The 20,962-nt window shown below is 43.7% G+C and overlaps 1 protein-coding gene across 2 annotated transcripts in view; it reads right to left on the bottom strand.

Annotated features, from left to right (window-relative positions):
- Nucleotides 1-20,962, bottom strand: part of TNNI3K (TNNI3 interacting kinase) — a 292,390-nt gene that overhangs the window by 258,407 nt on the left and 13,021 nt on the right. For both annotated transcript variants that reach the window (XM_053243152.1, XM_053243153.1), the window contains exons 4-5: nucleotides 20,442-20,539; nucleotides 18,244-18,354 (exon numbers count right to left, since the gene is read on the bottom strand). In XM_053243152.1, the coding sequence (XP_053099127.1) occupies nucleotides 18,244-18,354; nucleotides 20,442-20,539 (209 nt within the window). The remainder of the gene's footprint in view (nucleotides 1-18,243; nucleotides 18,355-20,441; nucleotides 20,540-20,962) is intronic.

Raw genomic sequence — 20,962 nt, 5'->3', positions numbered from 1 at the left:
TTTTGAAATCCCACTGGGTCTAGCAGCCTTTTCAGACAGACCATCGTAATAGGTCCACCACCCCTGCAGGGGTGGATTGCGGCTGTGAGGCCAACTTTAACCAGGTAGTGGTCCGTCCATGACAATGGGGAAACCACTGGATCCCCCACCCACGGAACACTCCCCTGATCCGAACAAAAGACCATATCGAGTGTGTGACCGGTAACGTGAGTTGGTTCAGAAACTAAGTGGGATAGGCCCATAATTGTCATGGCCGCTATGAACTCCTGAGCCGCACCAGACAAGCCAGTCCCAAAGTGGATATTGAAGTCCCCCAGCACTAACGTCTAGGAGACTCCAACACCAACTCCGCGACCACCTCCATCAGCTCAGTAAGGGAATCGGTTGGGCAGCGGGGTGGACAGTACACCAACAGAATCCCCAATCTATCCCTAGTTCCCAGCCTCAAAAATACGCACTCAATATAAGTCAGCTGTCTCACAGGGGCCCTGGTAAGGGAAATGGTATTCTTATGGACCACAGCCACTCCACCACCACCCCCGCCCACATCCTCTAGCCTGCTCCACGACAGAATAACCTGGTAGGAGAAGCTAAGCCCACACTGGGCCACTCGCCTCCCCCAAACAGGTCTCAGTTATATATGCCAGGTCAGCTCCCTCATCCACGATCAAATCGTGGACAATTTCAGTCTTATTCTGAACTGACCTGGCATTACAGAGGAGCAAGGCCAGACTCTGTGGGTCGTTGGGGCTGCTCCCCGAGGCCTGAGAGTTGACAGCGCAGTTGGAAGTGGAAACAGTCACTAAGTTACTCCCTTCCCCTGTAACGGCCAGCTGCTCTGCCTGCGCCAATTCTTCTATTCCCCACCACAACAGTAATAGCTGCCCCAGAAATGCTGGGCACACTCCCAGCACCATCCCCCTCAAGAGAGCCCAAACACATATTTGATAAAGGCCTGGCACAACCCCTCCCCCCCCCCAGCCCTCAGTCCCATCCTCGAAGGCCCAGCCCCAAAGGCTGGCCCCCTTTGGCAGCCGGCTTCAGTGGCCACCTACAGGCAGCCTGATGGCGATGCCTTTGGCGAGCCTCCCTGCTTTTAAGCCAACAAGCCCTGAGAGCCACAGCTCTCACATGTAGCTCCCAGAACAGGCTCCAGGTGGATCTCCTCGGTCTGGGGGCTGGCAACCAGCCAGCTAGAACTTGGCAGCAGACAAGCAGGCTGCTCCCTGTCTGGGCTGGAAGCACTACAGGAGGCAGAGGGACCAGTTGGTAAGTCCCTGCAGGCAGATGAAATAGCCTTGCAGCTCCTTGTCACTTCCCCTAGTTAACACATTAAGGTTAACACACGGCAACCAAAAAAGTATGCTTGCAGCAGCTTTGTGCCTGTTTCTGAAGCACATCCACTTGAGTGTGGGGATGGGGAACAATTTTATCCACTCTCTCCTTCCCCAGGAGGCACTTTGTGCAACCTGCAGTTATGTCACTGAGGGCTGCGTGACCCTCAAGGACATAATGGGGATTTCCCCTAAATTTCACAATTCATTGTGTTATCAACTGTTACTCATACAATAACTATAGAAAAAAGAATCAGTGTCCTAGCTGTTATAGTTTACTTTAAAAAGTACTTTAGTTAGCTGAAAACTGCAAACCCAGAGAGACACTGGAAATTAGCTATGTGATTATGGCATCACTTTCCTATTCTTCTCTGGGGAAGACACAGTACATTACAGTATATTCTGCTGAATTTTTTCTGCCTTCTTTTTTGCTGTCAACTAACAGGCCCCAAAATATTTAACTGAGATTACATGTGGGGAGATCATTCTTTCAACTTTGCTACCAACTAACGTGGAGCCTTCAGCAATGATTTGGGCAGGAAACATGGGCGGGGGGTGGATGGGCTGAGGAAGTCTCTATTTCTCTGATATTGCAGGCCTCTGGTGTATGAGGCAGTGGCAGTTCTGATTTGGGGGTACTGGAGGGGAGCTGAAGAACTCTTGCTCTACCACCATCTCTAATTATCCTGGGAGTGGGGTTGGCGTGTGGCGGGAAGCAGAAGGCAAGCAACAACAGCATCTGTGCATGGGGGTGTTTACCTAGTTACACTGAAAGAAGCTGTGTTTCCCAAGTCTCTCTTATGTTCCTAGAGGGAAAATAGCCTGAGCTGGTAGGGCCATGAAGATAGAAGCACAGCAGGAGAGGGCTGGCTAACAAGTGTGCAGAGAGTAATGTTTCATACACCAAAGTCCTGACTGGCAGGAATCTCTCTCAGCCCTATCTGGGAGATGTCAGGGAGGGAACTTGGAACTTTCTGCATGAAAGCATGCGGATGCTCTTCCCAGAGTAGTCCGATCCCCTAAGGGGAATATCTTAAAGTGCTCACATGTAGTCTCCCATTCAAATGTAACCAGGGTGGACCCTGCTTAGCAAAAGGGACAAGTCATGCTTGCTACCACAAGACCAGCTCTCCTCCCGTATCCCCCTTCAGTATCCCCCCAAATCAAAACTGTCAGCACCTCATACACCAAAGGCCTGCAGTATCAGAGAGACTCCACAGTCTTCCCACCCTAGTATCCCACCCAAATCAGAGCCAAAACCTTCTAATTAGTTGGTAGCAACTAATGCAGTTTCTCACCTTAATAAATTTTGGGGCCTAATAGTTGGCAGTAAAGAAGAAAGCAGGGAAAACCCAGCAGACTAAACTATAGTACAGAAGAACAGAAAAGTGATGTCATAATCACATCAGCCAATGAGGTGTGTTTTCAGTCTCCATTGTTGCTAGGTTAACTTTCAAGTATATTTTCTTGGAAAACTATGAAAGTTACAACAATGATTCTTGTTTCACTACCTACTGATTATGTGACAGAATGCAGTTATGGGACTTGCAAGCACCCAAGAAGACACAAGACACAAAGTATTGGTGTAATAAGGGCCAGAATTTAACTTTTTATTAAATCTAAAGAGCAGGAATTGGCTCACCACCCCATCCAGTGTGGTATCCCAAGGCACGTGCCAGCAGGGCATGTCTAGCCTATGGCATAGGGCGATACACTTCGGCTCGGAGCAGCCCCAATGCTCTAGAGCAGGGGCTGCCTGTCCTAGCTGGCCTAATGCCAGGCCTCAGCCATAGCAGCACCCCCCGGTAGCCATTCAGCAATTCCTGGAAGTTTAGCCTGACCAAGAAGAGCGTCAAGGGCAGATTTCCCTGAGCCATGCAGCCTCTAGAGAGACTGCCTTGTCAGATCTGAAGCCAAGCGCTTATCTGAAGGTGTTCACCGGCCTCAAATGTAATTCCTGACCGCACTGAATCCACCCAGTTGTGACCAATAAGTTAAACCTGTCTATCTGGATAACAGCAGTACAGTCCAGAGCAGGCAAAAAAAGATGCGCACCAAGGGCCAATCAGATGAGCACCCAAAAAATTCCTACCCGGCGCCAAATGGCAACCAGCCCAAGCCTAGACTGTACTACAGGGAGGGAGGGCAGGTGCCTGAATGGAGCAAACTGAAGAGGCAGGCGTCGGAGCAAGCCGAAGCTGGCCAAAGCTCCTCCTCTGCATGGGCCAGGTGGCCAATCAGGGCCCCGGAAGCCTTGTGCTTCTTCCCCGAAGGGGGGGTAGGGCTCAGCAAACTAGCTGCGCCACCCATTCAGGCAGCGGGCAGCTCTATTGTACAGAAATCTGAGAGTTAGGAAAATACCCCATTGTGGATGCATGGAGCATTGCACTCCCAGGCCCCAATAAAGACAAGACACATACAGTTGGATAAACTAGGGCAACTTTATTAATTTAAGTAACAGACGTGCTGCAGCGAGGCATGACAATTCAGAGTGCGGTTATCCCAAATAAGGGTCAGTCTCACAAGGAGGACCGCCCAACCCCAAGTGACAGACTGGATGTTAATTCCGCCCAGAAAGAATCTGGACCTCACAACAGCCATGAGTTAAAACCCTGCTGAGGGGAGGTCAAGCCTCCCCACCCAACCAGGTTGATAACCACCCAGAGATGAAAGTTTGGGGCAGTGTACAAATGTGATAAATAAAAAATAAAACTCTGAGTGCTGGGTGCTGGCCTGCCTCTGAGTAGGGGCGGATCCCAGCAAAACCTGCAAGGGCTGTTCCTCGGCCTGCCTACTCACCTGAAATGGTCCTCCAGTCAAACATTGATTACAACATTGAAACTAAACTGCACCCATTGGCAAGTGACCAATCAAATAGATGACAATCCTAAATCAACTTCAGTGAGAAGTAGGTGAAAAAAGGCCACACCACAGCCAATCAGGTGTAACTCAAAAAATTTCTACTTGGCCCCAAATTGGCGATCAGACTTCCCTCACTGAAGTGGGTGGGAGGGAGAACTGCTCAGTCTGAAGAAACTGAGAGTGAGTACAAGGAGCCGGCATCTTAAAACGACGTTCCTACTTCCTCACCCCACTCCCCACAATCGCATAAAGTGCTGGGGAGTGGCTTTTCTGTGGGAGGGGTAGATCACTGAATATCCCCCCTCTCCCATACTTAAGAACACATTCCTCAGAAACAGACATGTTGCTGCATACATGCTTTTTTGGGCTCAGCATGTGCAGCATTACTGTGGTTGTTGGCCAGAATAGGTATGTAGAAAGAGTGATTAGCTTTAGCTGATTGTAATTCTGTATAGTAGGTTCTAGTTTTTAGTATCAAGTATAAGCATAAATACTAAGCATATTAATTATGCACTGGATGGGTTTCATCTCATTATTTCATCCAAGCTTGCCAACATGTCATAGCTGCAGCTGTTGCTGAATTTATGATAGCATAAGGTTCTTACACAGTGAATGATTTTATCCCCAGGTACCACATCACAGAATACCCTAGGATGAAAACAATGAAGTAAGCTTAAGAACTTAACCCAAGTTTAATGAAAATGAAATAGGCTAGAATTTGAGACTGTGAGGGTCACAGTGAAGTAGAGGTATTTTAAATTAATGACCTGCTTCAGTGATACTTGAGCAATGGAAACACAAGATGCCACTAGGATTCAAAAAGAATGTTTCCTTATCTTAGATCATTCTGAATATGAAGAAAATTAAAGTCGCTTACAATATTACTCCTTTGTTGATGCATTAAGATGAAATGTGACCTACACTTTCCTAGTAAGCCATGGTTTTAACTAAGAACTGAACACATTCTCACTTGTCTTTGCCTACCCACAAGGAACACATGGTGATTTTTATATCTGTGAAGCCTTCATTCTTGAAGGGTGGACTCTGTTTTGTTTTGTTTTGTCTTCAAATATCCTTGCCTCTGTGTGTGTGTGTGTGAGGTAACCCTTAGTGGGTGATACTTTTGGCAAGAAAAACTGAGCCAAGGCCAGATACAGCTAAAATATGTATGCCAAACAATAAAATACACTTACATACTGGTGTATCCATACATATCTAGTGACATGATTGTTTGTGATCCTGGCATTAACTTTTTTCTTATTATTATACAAGAAAAATAGAAAGCAATATCCAATAAACCTCACTGATACTAATAGTGTCCCAAGAAGTTAATAAAACCCAATTAACAGGTTTGAGAATTGACTGCTTGATCTGCAAATACATCAACAAACTCCAAGGAAGAACATAAAATAAGTTATAATTAACAATTTTTCAGTTATAAGGGACTAGCTCCTTCTTTGGACCCAGCTCAAGTCAGGATCAGGGAACCGATCAATTTGTAATAGTCTTGGACAGCAATTTAGATCCAGGTCCTGACATACCTAACACTCACCCAATTCTATCTAGAGATTACACAGATAACATATTTCACATCATCAATAAAAATGATTTACACCAGACTGTAAAGTTATTCATTTCACAATTCCCAGAGATCACATTTACTGTAGGTAGTGAAACAGCACTGGTATATATATTGTGGGAGAGCAGAATCTTAAAAGCCAGGGACAAGGTACTTGCTTGTGTAAGAATGACAAGGACAGCATTTTAGATATATATACACCCTATGTCCATCTTTTAAAACAACAACAATGTAATATTGAATTACTTATAAAATATGACCATTCCATTGTCTGAAGACCTGGGGAGGTCAGTGGAACAATTCTATTTAAATTATTCATGCACACAAAAGCTACATTAGAAGATTAGGATTATCATTGAAGACCAACTAATAAAGGGCTATCTTGCAAATTAAATAGCATGAGCGGCCCATATTCAAAATATTTCCTGTTACTAGAATTAGTGCTGCTGAGCTGAAAGGTCTTTAATGATAAGTTCAGAAAGTAATTTCTACATATGTAAATTTAACATGGTAAGTGTTTATACACATATATTTACAAGAAGAATCCATATTTGATAGGTATCTGGAAGCGGTTTGGAATACATGTCTTTCTCAGAAACTGATGCATACACAAACCCTTAACATTACAATTTTCAGTTCCAGTAATGCCTTTCTGGAATCACATCTGTGACTTTCAATGCAATCCTATACATGTTTACTTAGAAATCCAATTGTTGTGGAATTTACTCCCCTGTAAATGTGTGTAGGGTTGCAGCTTTAAAAGGGGGAGTGTAGGAACTGCTAGTGAGATTATTTTCATTTGTGTTTACATACATACACACAGACATCACACGTGTTCTTTCTGTAGAAATCAGTTTGCTTCCCAAACTCAACTCTCTTCCTCCTCCTCATGCAGAATGCAGAATTCCATTAGTGCTGCTTTAATTGACATAAGGACCTTCCACACAATCACGTGGTAGATGGGAGGAAGGCTGAGTTCAGCCTACCTTCCCTGCAGATGATCCTGAACTGGCTCCAACTGTGCCACGCCACCGCACACACGATCACTGTGGCAGCGACCAGTGTGGCATTCCTGAGGCCAAGCAAATCCCACAGTGCACTGTGCGACAAGTGTGGTGCAATTGTGGATTCTCCCGGGGCATGGGTGCTAGATGCCCATCCCTGTGTCAGTTTGGGTTGCAAGCAACCCACGCTGACAAACAATCCTGGAGCCTGGGTTAACTGAGCGCTTGAAAGCTGGGTTTGGCGCTGCGGCTGTGCTGGGATCCATGTGGATCCTTTGATTCTCATGGGTAGCCAAGCCTGGGCTTGGCTGTTCATGAGAATAACCTCATAGTGTTGCAGCAAACCTAGTCCTTTCCTTAAGGGTCACTCTGGTGCAGAGATTGCACTAATTTTGGATATAGGAAATCCAGGTTCAAATTCCCATTCAGCCATGAATAAGTAATATGTGTGTGTATTCATTCCCTATGAAACTCTCTGTGTGTGTGTACACAAATACACACACCCTATGAAACTACTATAAATTTACTATAAAACTACTATACCTGTTAATTATAGTAGTGCAGGATTGTGCAAGCTAATATTCCTTCTCCTTCTGCCTTCCATCCTCCTGAGGTTTCCTCCTCCTCCCAAGTGACATTCTACTGAAAGACCTGTGTGCTCTGAGAGGAAGACAAGGAAGGAGGTGCCCAGAACTTGGAGCTCTTCTTTTCAGCTCCTAAAAAGACTATTAATGGCCTGAGATAACAATACTTCATAAATCCTATGTAATTTGTCGGTTTGTTTTCGGTGCCTTTGTTTGTTTTCGGTGCCTTTGTCAAGGCAGAAAAGCAATATAAAAGTGCAACAAATACATAATTCTAATATTCTGTGTCTAAAGCCCTCAACATTCCATAAGGAAGCACAAATTCTGGAACTAATTGGTCTATCTTTAGGATGTTAAACGTTCCTTTTAAAAATTCACAATGTATATGCTACTGTTTCCAAGTATGTAGAACCACCTTATTTTTGGTGACCCAATTTTGTTTTCCAAAGTGATAGGCATTCAGACTCCTGAGTTCTCTATTAGAGAAAACAATATTGTAGATGTTTATATGTGACTGTGTATATAATATTTACACGTGAAAGTCATGGCATACATGATGTGCAGTCAAATGCAGCATTATGGCTCCATAACACTGCATCCAGGTGCTGCTGCGAACCACAAAGCAAGTCCTGACACTGTTCTGAATCAGCAGAGGCAGAAGCAGCATTTCTGCAGGTTTCCCCATTCATGACAATGGAGGAACCTGAAGAAGCACTGCTTCTGCAACTGCTGCTTCAGAACAGTGTCAGGAGTTGCTTTGAGGTTCGCAGCAGCACCTGGATGCAGCAGAGTTTCCCAATATTGCCTCCACGGCAGCAATATTGCTCCATAATGCTGCAGACAATCCTGCAGCATTATGGCGCCATAACGCTGTGCCCCATGTAAGCCAACATATATAAAGTTACAAAAAATATGAAAAGAAAGTTTTAACAGATAAAAACTATGCAGGCATTTCACTAGCAGACGGAACAGCACTGTGCCTCTTGAGCTTTGGAATGTGATTGCAAAACAACATCCCAAGAAAACGTCATGTGCTAATTAAACCTGTTGAAAAATGAGCCTTCAAAATTGAGGTATGTCTTGTCAATCTAGTCTGTTAAAAATACTCTATCATTTGTAGAGCTAAGCAATGGTCTTCAGATGCTACAAACTGATTTGTCCCTTGATAAACAGAACACTGAAGAATAATAACATCCTTTTAACTGAGTTTTTTATGTGGATGTCTAACTCTAGCACCCTTTATCCTATTTTCCCACTTCATGGCTACGCAAGTTTTGGATTCAAAGTTAATTGTTTACCAATTACCAATTGTTTACCAATTGTTTACCATAGTTTACATGGTAAACTATGATTTTACAATATCTTTTTTTAATGATATTGTAAAATGGAGGCATTATTGTTGCCTTCATTGTTAAGAGTTTTTAAAAATAATGATTATTAAGCCTCTTCTTTTGGAGCTGTGTTTAACTTATTTGCTGTTTGCCTGAATAATCTGTTCCTAAATTTTCTAGATTTGTGGGCAAAGCTGGGATCTATTGTTATCTTGCCTTTCTTCCATTGTGGAGCTGAAGATGGCATACATTAAGTACACAGGCAGTCTCCCATTTAAGTATTGAATAGACCTCACTCCAACAAGGTGGCTGTAAAATGGCCTCAGATCAGGCCTTGGAACTCCCAGTATACTCCCAGTATTTACTAAGGTGCAGATAGTTGAGGAGAAGCTTTTAGCTACTTGAAAAATATTATACTGTCTGTGGGATATTATAGAGGACCCCAAAAAATCACAGTGGACTTTTGACTCATCAGTTGTTTGAATGTCAAACTGTTATATTCTTGTTACTTTGTTGATTTCATTCAGTAATATAGTAAGGTCATTCATACAACCAAAATCCTTGGTGGCTAGGGAAGTCTGGGGGGAAGGCAGGATTATACCTCCCTTCCCTTACACAACCACGGTGATACTTTCGCTGTGCCACTCAGCCACATGCACAATCACTGCTGTGGCACAGAGTTCTGGAGACCAAGAAAATGCTTGCTAACTAGCCAAATATGAATACAACTACCAATGTGTCCTTATTCTTGCAACCACCATCTTGAGAATGTAGCTTATCCCTGGCTCAACAGATTTTTTACATTTCTTTTTCCTTTTAACCCAATTCTGTTACTTTGTAGATGCAAGTAATTTTGAGCTCTTGCTGACTGATTTAACCAAAAGTGTTATAAACACAAGTAGATGTGCCTTTGTATTATATTTACAACTGTGAACCCTCATTATAAAAGTAATTCTGTTCATGACATTAAGCACTTTTGAAAAGATTTTTTTTTAAAAAAAAAATAGGTTGAAAGAAAACATTTCCAGGGTAACGAGAAATGAGATGGCGTGTGAAGTGATTGAAATGAGGTCTAAGTGGTATGTGTGGGGATAAAAAGTTCATGACTAAAGGCATATTTTAGTAAAAAGATTTTGGATCTGAGGGCTCTACAGGAAATCTGCACAGGAAAACTTAAGAGAACGGCAGATTCTTTAAGGAGATCTCAGGTCACATAATCCCTTCTGATCATTCCAGCAGGAATTTAGAGGCTTTTGGTCTATTGCAGACTTATCTGCAAACCTCATATTCAGATGATAAAACTTCATATTTACACAGTTGCTTTTGATTCACTTTCATTTCATCTGTCTGAAATCAGTACCCTCAAATTAAGGGCACTGGCCATAGATTAATGACATAACCATAGGAGAGGGAACATGGCATTTACAAAGCAACTCTTATAGAGATTATTATAAGCAAAAATATGGTACATATAGCTATAACTATATTCTGCTGTTATTGTGACTGTCACCAGGCTTTAGTTCTAGTTGAAAGGGACAGAAAGGATGGTATTACAGACTCACTTGTATACTGCCATCTGTGCTGCTGGGGGAAGCTATGTTTTGAAGTTGTGGGGACATTTTGCTCATGCTCTTTAAGGCCCTCTGTGGGCTCTGGTAGTTTATTTAGTGTTCTTCTTGTCTGCTGCACCTGCACTGTGCTTGGCTCTAAACAAATTAGCAATTTGGTTGCCACAGTACAGACTGCAATGGAAGCCCTATGTCACTGCTGAAGTTTAACGAACACTATAATGTATCTGTAATTAAGGCTGGAACGCTATGCAGACTTTAGACTCATTGGCTCCAGACGAACATTGTGCATGTTGAAAAACATTTGTGTGTTTAATGAGAGGAGGAGCAATTACCTCATTATTAATTATAAATTCCTTTTTTCTGCAGATCTCTGTGTCTTCCAAAAATGTGTCCCTAAGGATCCTACAATTGTCAGGGACATATTTTTGGGAAGCAAAGTGGGTTATAGAGGAAAAGAGAGATTAACAAAATTCAGCCCTCCCTGACAGTGAGCACACAATGTTTTCAGAGCACACAACGTTAATCTAGATGTCTGTCACCAGGACTTACTTTCAAGCAAATGTGTATAGGTTAAGAACATAAGAACAGCCCTGCTGGATCAGGCTCAAGGCCTATCTAGTCCAGCATCCTGTTTCACACAGTGGGCTACCAGATTGCATATCTCATGTAAATCCCAGGACTCAACTAATTCTTGAAGACAGAACTGATACTACTTCCTTGGAGCAACTGGAACTGATACTACTTCCTTGTTCATCTTCCAGCTCCCCCTGTCCACTGTTTGGAACAAAAGGTGGTAGTTGTACTTAAAACTCTGGAAAGAGCAGGAGCAGCTTCAGGAAGTGAGCAAGCTTTTCTAATCAACAACATCTAGCCTCCTCTGCCCTTAAACTAACTAACAGGAGGAGGGGAGATTTTGAGGGGCTGGTTTTTCTTTAAGGGATAAGTCCTAATCTCTGTGTGTGTTATTTGCCAGGGCTAGCAATCTCCTGTGTTTTTGTTTGTCCCTGCCTGGAGGGGGTGGAGTCAGCTAGGGCTGTGGGAGGCCCACATTCCTTTGAGACACATCCCATGTCTCAGTTTGAAGCCTACTCTGGGAAGAGCAGGAGCAGCTTCAGCAGTTGAGCAAGCTTTTCTAATCAGCAACATCTAGCCTTTCCCCCCTTTAAACTAACTAATAGGAGGAGGGGAGATTTTGAAGGGCTGGTTATTCTTTAAGGGATAAGTCCTAGTCTTTCTGTGTGTTATTTGCCAGGGCTAGCAAACTCCTGTGTTTTTGTTTGTCCCTGCCTGGAGGGAGTGGAGTCAGCTATGTCTGAGGGAGGCCCTGCATTCCTTTGAGACACATCCTGTGTCTTAGTTTGAAGCCTACTCTCTACATAAGAGATGAAGGCCCAAGAGCATAGCGAACAGGGATAGCAAACAGGATGTTGGGGATTTATTTATTTATTTATTTTATTTAACATATTTTTATACCCCCCCCCGCAAATGCAAGTTCTCTGGGCAGTTTACAAGACAAAAAACCCCAATAAAAAGATTAACATATTTCAACAATTAAAATTTTAGAAGTTAAAACTATTAAAACTTAATTAGAACAGGTGTTTTGCAAGAGTTTAACAGGAAGTGTGCGTGGGAGCCTGGAACAAGCCCCTGTGATCACAAGGAGCCCAGTGGAGAAGAGAAAGTAAGTACAAATCCCACCCTCACATTCCTGAGAAAGGAAGTTTTGACAGTTAAATACCTGACCATTACAGCTGAGACCTATCCTTCTAATAAACTATCTCTAAATACAACAAAATCTGTATGAAGATAGAAAGCAAGCAGGAAAGGAGACACTTCCCAGTGTATTGCATAGAGTGTCGCATGTATGACTGTTTGCTCCATGGGCAGAAGTCATGGGGGTGTGCTCGGTGCAAGGAGCTCCTGGCTCTCAGGGAACAAGTGTGTTCCCTTGAGACCAAGGTGGCAGATCTGGAGAAGCTCAGAGATACAGACAGGCATGCGGATGAGACCTTCAGGGATGTGATAGAGGTATCCCACTCCAGGGCTGCTAGCTCCTCTGCTGTCAGGGAGAATGAAAGTCTTGGGGAAGGAGGACATCAGTCTGAGGAAGAGGGAAATGTTCTTCTAGAAGGGACCCATTCCATGGATTCATTCATTCAATTTCTATACTGCCCTTCCAAAAATGGCTCAGGGCAGTTTACACAGAGAAATAATAAATAAATAAGATGGATCCCTGTCCCCAAAGGGCTCACAATCTAAAAAGAAACATAAGACAGACACCAGCAACAGTAACTGGAGGTACTGTGCTGGGGGTCAATAGGGCGAGTTATCCTGCTAAATAAATATCCTCCCCCTGCTAAATAAAGAGAATCACCATGTTAAAAGGTGCCTCTTTGCCAAGTTCACAGGGGATGATGAGCCCATATCCTCTCGCACAGGGGATACTCCTCTGGGAGGTGGGGATCTCCTTGTATTGGGTGATTCGATCGTTAGCGGTATAGAGAGATGGGTTTGTGACCCACGTGTTGACTGCATGGTGACTTGCCTGCCTGGTGTGAAGGTTGTGGACATCACACTGCATCTAGATAGGCTGTTGGGCAGTGCTGGGGAGGAGACAGCTGTCATGGTGCATGTCAGCACCAACGATGTGGGGAAATGTAGTCAGGAGGTCGTGGAAACCAAATTTAGGCTGATAGGTAGCATATTGAAGTCCAGGACCCCCAAGGTTCTCAGAAATGCTACCTGTTCCATGCACAGGTACAGTGAGACAGGCAGAGCTGAGGGGTTTCAATGCATGGATGAGATGTTGGTGCCGGGAGGAGGGGTTTAGATTTGTTAGGCACTGGGATACATTTTGGGGCAAGCAGGGCCTGTACAAAAGAGACGGGCTGCACTTGAACCAAGATGGCACCAAGATGCAAGACTGCTGGCACTTAAAATCAAAAAGGTTGCAGAGCAGCTTTTAAAATGATGTCTGGAGAATAGCCGACAAGAGCTGGGCAGTATTGAGTTTGGCAAATGCCATCCTTTAAAGTGCAAGGGTGTAAAAGATTCAGGTAAAACAGAAGGGGAGAGAGCAAAACCACATAAAGAGCACACAGAAGACCGTGCCAGCTGGTCCAGGTAAGAGATTCAACATATAGGTGCTTATATGCCAATACCAGAAGCCTCTGAGCCAAGATGGGTGAGCTGGAGTGCTTGGTTGCTAACACAGAAACAGATATAGTGGGCATAACAGAAACATGCTAGAACAGTGAGAACCAGTGGGATACTGTTATCCCTGTATACAAACTCTATAGAAAGGACAGGGAGGGGCACCTTCGAGGTGGAGTAGCACTGTATGTTAAAGATAGGATAGAATCTAACAAAGTAGAAAACCTAGGTGGACTGAAGTCCTCCACAGAAACCCTGTGGGTGACAGTACAAGGCCTGAAAGGAAACGTGCTACTGGGGATGTGCTATCGCCCTCTGGATCAAAACACTGAAAGTGACTGGGAGCTGCAGGAGTAAATCAGGGAGGCTTCAAGGAGAGGCAGGGCAGTAATAATGGGTGTGTTCAATTATCTACACATAGACTGGGTAAATTCACAGTCAGGTAATGACGAAGAGGTCACATTTCAAGATATGCTGAATGACTGTGCCCTAGAACAGTTGGTCTTGGAACCAACCAGAGAGAATGCAGCCTTGGACTTAATCCTGAGAGGCACCCAGGACCTGGTGCATGATGTCAGTGTCATTGACCCTTTAGGGAACAGTGACCATGGTGCCATCAAATTCAGCATACATGTGGGGAAAGAATCACCAAGGAACTCTAACACAGACACTTTGAATTTCAGAAGAGGAAACTTCTCTAAAATGAGGAGGATGGTGAAAAGAAAGCTGAAAGGGAAAATCAGGAGAGTCACTTCGCTCCAGAATGCATGGAGTTTACTCAAAACCACAATACTAGAAGCCCAGTTAGATTGTATACCCAAAAGGAGGAAAGGTACCACTAAGTCCAGGAGGATTCCAGCATAGCTAACAGGTAACATCAAGGAAGCCAGGGGGGAAAGACTTCTTTCCGAAATTGAAAGGCCTGCCTAAATGAAGAGAACACAAAGGAACACAAAATCTGGAAAAAGAAATGCAAGGTGACAATAAGGGAGGTGAAAAGAGAGTTTGAGGAACGTTAGCTAAAAGTATCAAGGGGAATAACAAAAACTTCTTTAAATACATCAGATGCAGGAAACCTTCCGGGAGGCAGTTGGACCGTTAGATAATGAGGGGGTGAAAGGGATTATTAAGGAGGATATGGAGGTTGCAGAGAAGCTAAATAAGTTCTTTGTGTCTGTCTTCACGGCAGGGGATACTGAACATATACCTGTTCCTTTAACAGGCTTTTCGGGGATGGAGGCTAAAGAACTGAGTCAGATAGAAGTGACAAGAGATGATGTTCTATACTGTCTGGAAAAACTGAAAACTAAGAAATCACCAGTGCCGGATGGCATCCGTCCAAGAGTCCTCAAAAAGCTCAAATGTGAAATTGCTGACTCCATGCTAAAATATATAACTTATCCCTGAAATCAGGTTTTGTACCCAATGACTGGAAAGTAGCCAATGTAACACTGATTTTCAAAAAGAGGTCCAGGGGCTATCCGGGAAATTACAGGCCGGTTAGCTTAATGTCCGTTTCCAGCAAATTGATGGAAAGCATCCTCAAGGATAAAATTGTAAAGCACATAGAACAACAGGCCCTAATGGGAGAGAACCAGCATGGCTTCTGCAAAAGTAAATCTTGCCTCACAAAACTTTTGGAGTTCTTTGAGAGTGTCAACAAGTTTGTGGATCAAGGTGATCCAGGTGACATAGTATACCTGGACTTACAAAAAGCTTTCGACAAAGTTCCTCATCAAAGACTCCTGAGAAAACTTAGCAGTCATGGGATAAGGGGACAAGTACATGTGTAGATTGCTAACTGGTTGAAAGACAGGAAACAGAGGGTAGGGATAAATGGAGAGTTTTCACAATGGCGGGAAGGAAGAAGTAGGGTCCCCCAGGGATCTGTACTCAGACTGGTGCTTTTTAATTTATTCATAAATGATCTAGAAGTAGGGGTAAGCAGCGAGGTGGCCAAATTTGCAGATGATACCAAATTCTTTTAGGTAGTGAAATCCGAAACTGATTGTGAGGAGCTCCAAAAGGATCTCTCCAAACTGGGGGAGTGGGCGATGAAATGGCAAATGTGTTTCAATGTTGGCAAGTATAAAGTGATGCACACTGGGATGAAAACCCCCAACTTTAAGTATACGTTGATGGGATCTGAGCTTTCAGTGACTAACCAGGAGAGGGATCTTGGGGTGGTGGTGGACAGCTCATTGAAAGTGTCTACTCAATGTGCAGCAGCTGTGAAAAAGGCCAATTCCATGCTAGGGATCATTAGGAAGGGGGTTGAAAATACAACAGCTAATATTATAATGCCCTTATACAAAACTATGGTGCGGCCACACCTGGAGTACTGCGTACAGTTCTGGTCACCACATCTAAAAAAAGACATTGTAGAACTAGAAAAGGTGCAGAAGAGGGCAACCAAAATGATCAGGGGCCTAGAGCACCTTTCTTATGAGGCAAGGCTACAACACCTGGGGCTATTTAGAGGAAAAGATGACTGTGGAGATACATGATAGAAGTCTATAAAATCATGCGTGGTGTGGAGAAAGTGGAAAGAGAGAAATTCTCCTCCCTATCACACAACACTAGAACCAGGGGCCACCCCATGTGATTGATTACCGGGAAATTTAGGGACAGCAAACGGAAGTATTTTTTCATACAACACATAATCAACTTGTGGAATTCTCTGCCACAAGATGTGGTGACAGCCAAGAACCTGGAAGGCTTTAAGAGGGGTTTGGATAACGTCATGGAGGAGAGGTTTATCAACGGCTACCAGTCGGAGGGCTATAGGCCACCTCCAGCCTTAGGCCTTAGTACCAGTTGCAGGGGAGTAACATCAGGAGAGAAGGCATGCCCTCAACCCCTCCCTGTAGGCTTCCAGCAGCATCTGGTGGGCCACTGTATGAAGCAGGATGCTGGACTAGATGGGCCTTGGGCCTCATCCAGCAGGGCTGTTCTTATGTTCTTAAATTGCTCTCTTTTTGTTAATAGCTTGTCTGACCGGTGTTTGGCCCCCAGACAAGCACTATATGCTTTTCTGCATGTAGTGACTGTCAGAGTCCTAGCGGAGGGGGTTCTGGCATCTCCCCAAAACAATTAGGGTTAAACCGAGACCACTTCAGAATCCAAGGACAATCCTGTTGAGTTTGTGTGCACACCTCAGAAGTTTTTCTGAAGGGATGTTATTCCCTTATTTTCTGTGAATTCTCATTCAATGATAGCAAATGAGATTTTTTTCAATTAAAGAACTCTCATGACCCCACTTTCACTTTTTCACACTCACATTTACTATGAATATGATGAATGAATCAAAGCACTTTATGAAGAAAAACCTCAGAAATTCACCAAAATCCAGCCCTCTGGCCAATCACTCTGAAATTGGGGACGGGTGGTAGCCTCCACCCATTAGGCACTATCTACCAGCCCACCCCACTCTTTTAGGGCAGATCCACTTTCTGCCCCCAATCTGCCCCAAAGACACCAAAACTTCAAAAATTCCCAAAAAATCAGCCCTCTGCCCAATCCCCCTGAAATTGGGGTGCTAGCCTCCACCCATTAGGCACTACCAATTCACCCCACCCTTTTGGGGCAGATACACTTTCTGCCCCCAAACTGCCCCAAAGACACAAAAACTTCAAAAATTCCCAAAAAATCACCCCTTTGTCCAATCCCCCTTAAATTGGGGTGGTAGCCTCCACCCATTAGGCAATACCACCCCACCCCACTCTTCTGCCCCAGGCTCCACTTTCTGCCCCAATCTGCCCCAAACTGCCCCAAAGACACAAAAAATTCAGAAATTCCCCAAAAATCACCCCTTTGCCCAATCCCCCTGAAATTGGGGTGGCAGCCTGCACCCATTAGGCACTACCACCCCACCCCAGTCTTTTTGCCTAGATCCCATGCTATGCCCCCGAACTGCCCCAAAGTCACTAAAACTTCAAATATTCCCCAAAAATCAGCCCTTTGCCCAATCCCCCTGAAATTGGGGTGGTAGCTTCCACCCATTGGGCACTACCACCCCACCCCAAAATTTTGCCCCTGGGCCCTCTTTCCCCAGCGAATCGATTCAGATTCAGATTCGGATTCGGATTAAATCCAAATCTGAACTGAATCAAGGGTGATTCGGGTGGCCCATATTCGGGCACAAAACAGAACAGGGGTGATTCGGTTAGGGTCCCAAACCGAATCACTGAAAATTCAAATTGCACACCCCTAAAAAATACACCTTTACCATAATTTCCCCTCACTGTATTTCTAAAGTTTTTTAAGTAGTCAAATAGGAATTTCAGAAATGGAAACAATTTCTACAAAAAATTAAGTATGGGAAATTTTTTCACCCCACATCTTGGTTGATGACACAAGTCAAGAGCTGGATCCTCCACACTAATGTTATGAAAGGACAGAATAGTAATTGCAACAAGCTGTATGGAATGCATTTCAGTAGATTACAGGCAATACATGTATTTATTTGATTGCAAAGAGCTGTAAATATTTGTCTGAGTACTTGTAAGACATTTTAAACAGAGAGCAGAAAATAGGACTGATTGTTTAAAGTCATTTCTTAACTTCCAAATGCACAGGTTGCTTCCCCCCCCACCCCCCGCATTCTCTCACTGTCTATTCCTATCCATCTTTTATTTTATTTTTTAAAAAGCCCTCAATAACATTTCTAAAGTGCCACAAAATATCCATAAATGAAAGATAGACCTACTTAGTCATTGGCAGACTTTTTTTTCCCTGTCAGCCTCTCTGGCATAACTATCATATCTATCTTGCCTTTGACTCTAATTGTCGTTGCAGTATTGTACATACAAATGAGAAAACATACCTCATGGTGACCAGCTATTGTAGCAATATGAAGAGCAGTAAGTGCTCCATAGCCAACTTGTTGAATGTCAGCTCCACTGTGCAACAAGGCTGTTAAAAGTTCTGCATTGTCCTGAGATGAGAACAGCAAAATGAGTACTTAGAAAGGCATTATTGTATACTTGAATTTCCCACACACTTGAAAATTATCACTTGGCTGTGGAATTGCAAAGTTGCTGCTCACTGCTCAAGGAGAGGAGAGCTAGTCTTGTGGTAGCAACCATGACTTGTCCCCATAGCTAAGCAGGGTCTGCCCTGGTTGAATGGGAGACTACAAGTGTGAGCACTGTAAGATATTCCCCTCAGGGGATGGAGCCGCTATGGGAAGATCAGAACGCTTCAAGTTCCCTCCCTGGCTTCCCCAAGATAGGGCTGAGAGAGATGCCTGTCTGCAACCTTGGAGAAGCCGCTGCCAGTCTGTGAAGACAATACTGAGCTAGATAGACCAATGGTCTGACTCAGTATATGGCAGTTTCCTATGTTCCTGTGTGTCGAAACACACTGCTTTGCCTTCCTCGCTGGCACCATCTCCTGGATGAGCCTGGCTCTAGTGCAGACCCACCTTCTCCTCCCTGGCCCCAGCCACTGAGCAAGCAGCTCTCTCTCCTCCCCCTCACTAATAGATACAGCAAGGAAGAAGCAGCATGTGTGATGTCCTTGTCCTGGGGCTGGTACACACCACTCTTTGATGCACCAGACTGAATGCTCTGCCTCCAGTTTCACCGGCGTCTGTCTCTTGCTGCTACCACACTTTCCCCTCCAGCACCAACATCTGACATGCTTGGTGCTGGAAAAGAGAACACAGAGGCAACAAAACCAGGGGTTGGTGAAATTGGAGGTAGTGCCTTGGGTCAGAGCACATATCTGGAAGGTGATGGTAGAGAGGGATCAGTGTCTGCTTCTGGCCCAGCAGGTAGAGCCGGGGATCAGGGGGCAAGCTGAGCCAGGGATCCCGGGGCAGTAGCAAAACTGATATAGGCAGTAGCAGATAGGTAGCAAGTTGCAGCAAGGTGAAGTTGCAGCAAGGTGAAGGGTGGGGTGGCTGCACTTGCCACCTGAGGCCATTGCCTTGCCTCATGCAGGAGCGGAAAAGAATATCACTCTAGAACAGGCCTGCTCACCTTAGCCCTCCCCCGCCAGCCATTTTTGACTACAATTGCCCATTTTTTGCCCTGACACAGTGGCAAAAAGCCAAGGATTGTGGCAGTTGTAGGCCAGCATCTGCAGGAGGGCCAAAGTTGAGCAGCTTCTAGAAGAAGCTCAGAGATAAAATCCTTTCATTCTAGATAAACTGATCCAGAATATACTTTTCTTGATTCAGTTCTAATTCTTTCCCCACTGTATTATATGAACAAGATTCTAACTGTGTGGACAAAAGAGTCTTTAACGTATATTAAGGGAAAACTCATCAGTAACAAATATGCTTCTTTATGAATCCTTAGGTTCTTCAAATGAAATTGCACTGTTATTTTATAACTTCTTGTGAGTCTTCATAGTACGGCATAAGAATCTGAATGAATGAATGAATATAAATAGCTTTAATGTAGCAAATGATTTTAAATAGATATTGGTAGTTCCCATTTTTGTTGCAGTTATTTGACACATTTGGCAATTTCCAATTATGAAAAATTAATCCCCAGGAAATTTACTGGGAGCTTCTTATGGACATATGTTATTTAGGGATGCTTCTTACAATAATGTTTGCACTTAAGAACAGATATCTATCCTCTTTTTGCAAGTTATTAGTAAAGTTTCTGCTGAAAGTTGTTAGCTGCAGACTCAGATTATGAACTCTAGCAGTTTGTAATGCTCACCTAAAGTATGAGGTGACCATTATGACCTCCTAATTCCTCCCTCCTCCCACTTGCTTATCTCCAGCCATCAGCCCTCCTGCCTAGCTTTCTTCTAGTCCTTCTGCCTGCCCATCCATTTGTCCACCTTGCTGATCTGGTGTTGGCAGGAAGGAGAATCTAAGGATGGGAAGTTTCTTTCTCCCTCCCTAAGAACCTGGCACTGCTATATAAGGCAGGAACCTGAAGAAAACTGCATTTCCCAGCATTCTTAGCACCTGATTCACTGCTGCAGCAGTGCCAAGTGCCAAGTACTGGGAGAGGGAGTAGGAAAGAGATAGGTTAAAATAATTAATTGGAATCCATTTACCTTGTAAGCTGCTAAATGTAGAGCTGTAAATCCATTTCTTGTTAACCTAGATGGACGCAATCCTTTAAGCATAAGAGTCCTGATATGTGATTTATTACCTGCATAATAAATATTAGGAAAGTTACTTGGAAATAGCACATACATACATTACATTAGAAACTACAACAAACTTTATTTGTTAGCCACCCCATAACAAATCATTCTCTGGGCAGCTCACAACACAATATTTAAAAAAAACATCATCATCATCATCATCATCATCATCATCATCATCCCACCACATAAAACAAACAAAAAACAAAAATACAAAATACAAAACAAATACAATACAAAACCCCTTCTAAAGTGACCAAATGTTTACATCCCAATCATATGCATGTTTACTCAGAAGTAAGTCCCACTGAAGTCAATGAGATATACCTAATAAATGAATACATTATATTAGAAAATAAGAGAGTTAAACTTAGAAATAAAGGACTTCATTCTGAAACAATCATTTAGTATGTATTTCACATATTATT

The sequence above is a fragment of the Hemicordylus capensis genome, chromosome 4 (genome assembly GCF_027244095.1).
Source record: "Hemicordylus capensis ecotype Gifberg chromosome 4, rHemCap1.1.pri, whole genome shotgun sequence".
Lineage (NCBI taxonomy): Eukaryota > Metazoa > Chordata > Lepidosauria > Squamata > Cordylidae > Hemicordylus > Hemicordylus capensis.
This window is presented reverse-complemented; position numbering and strand designations above follow the sequence as displayed.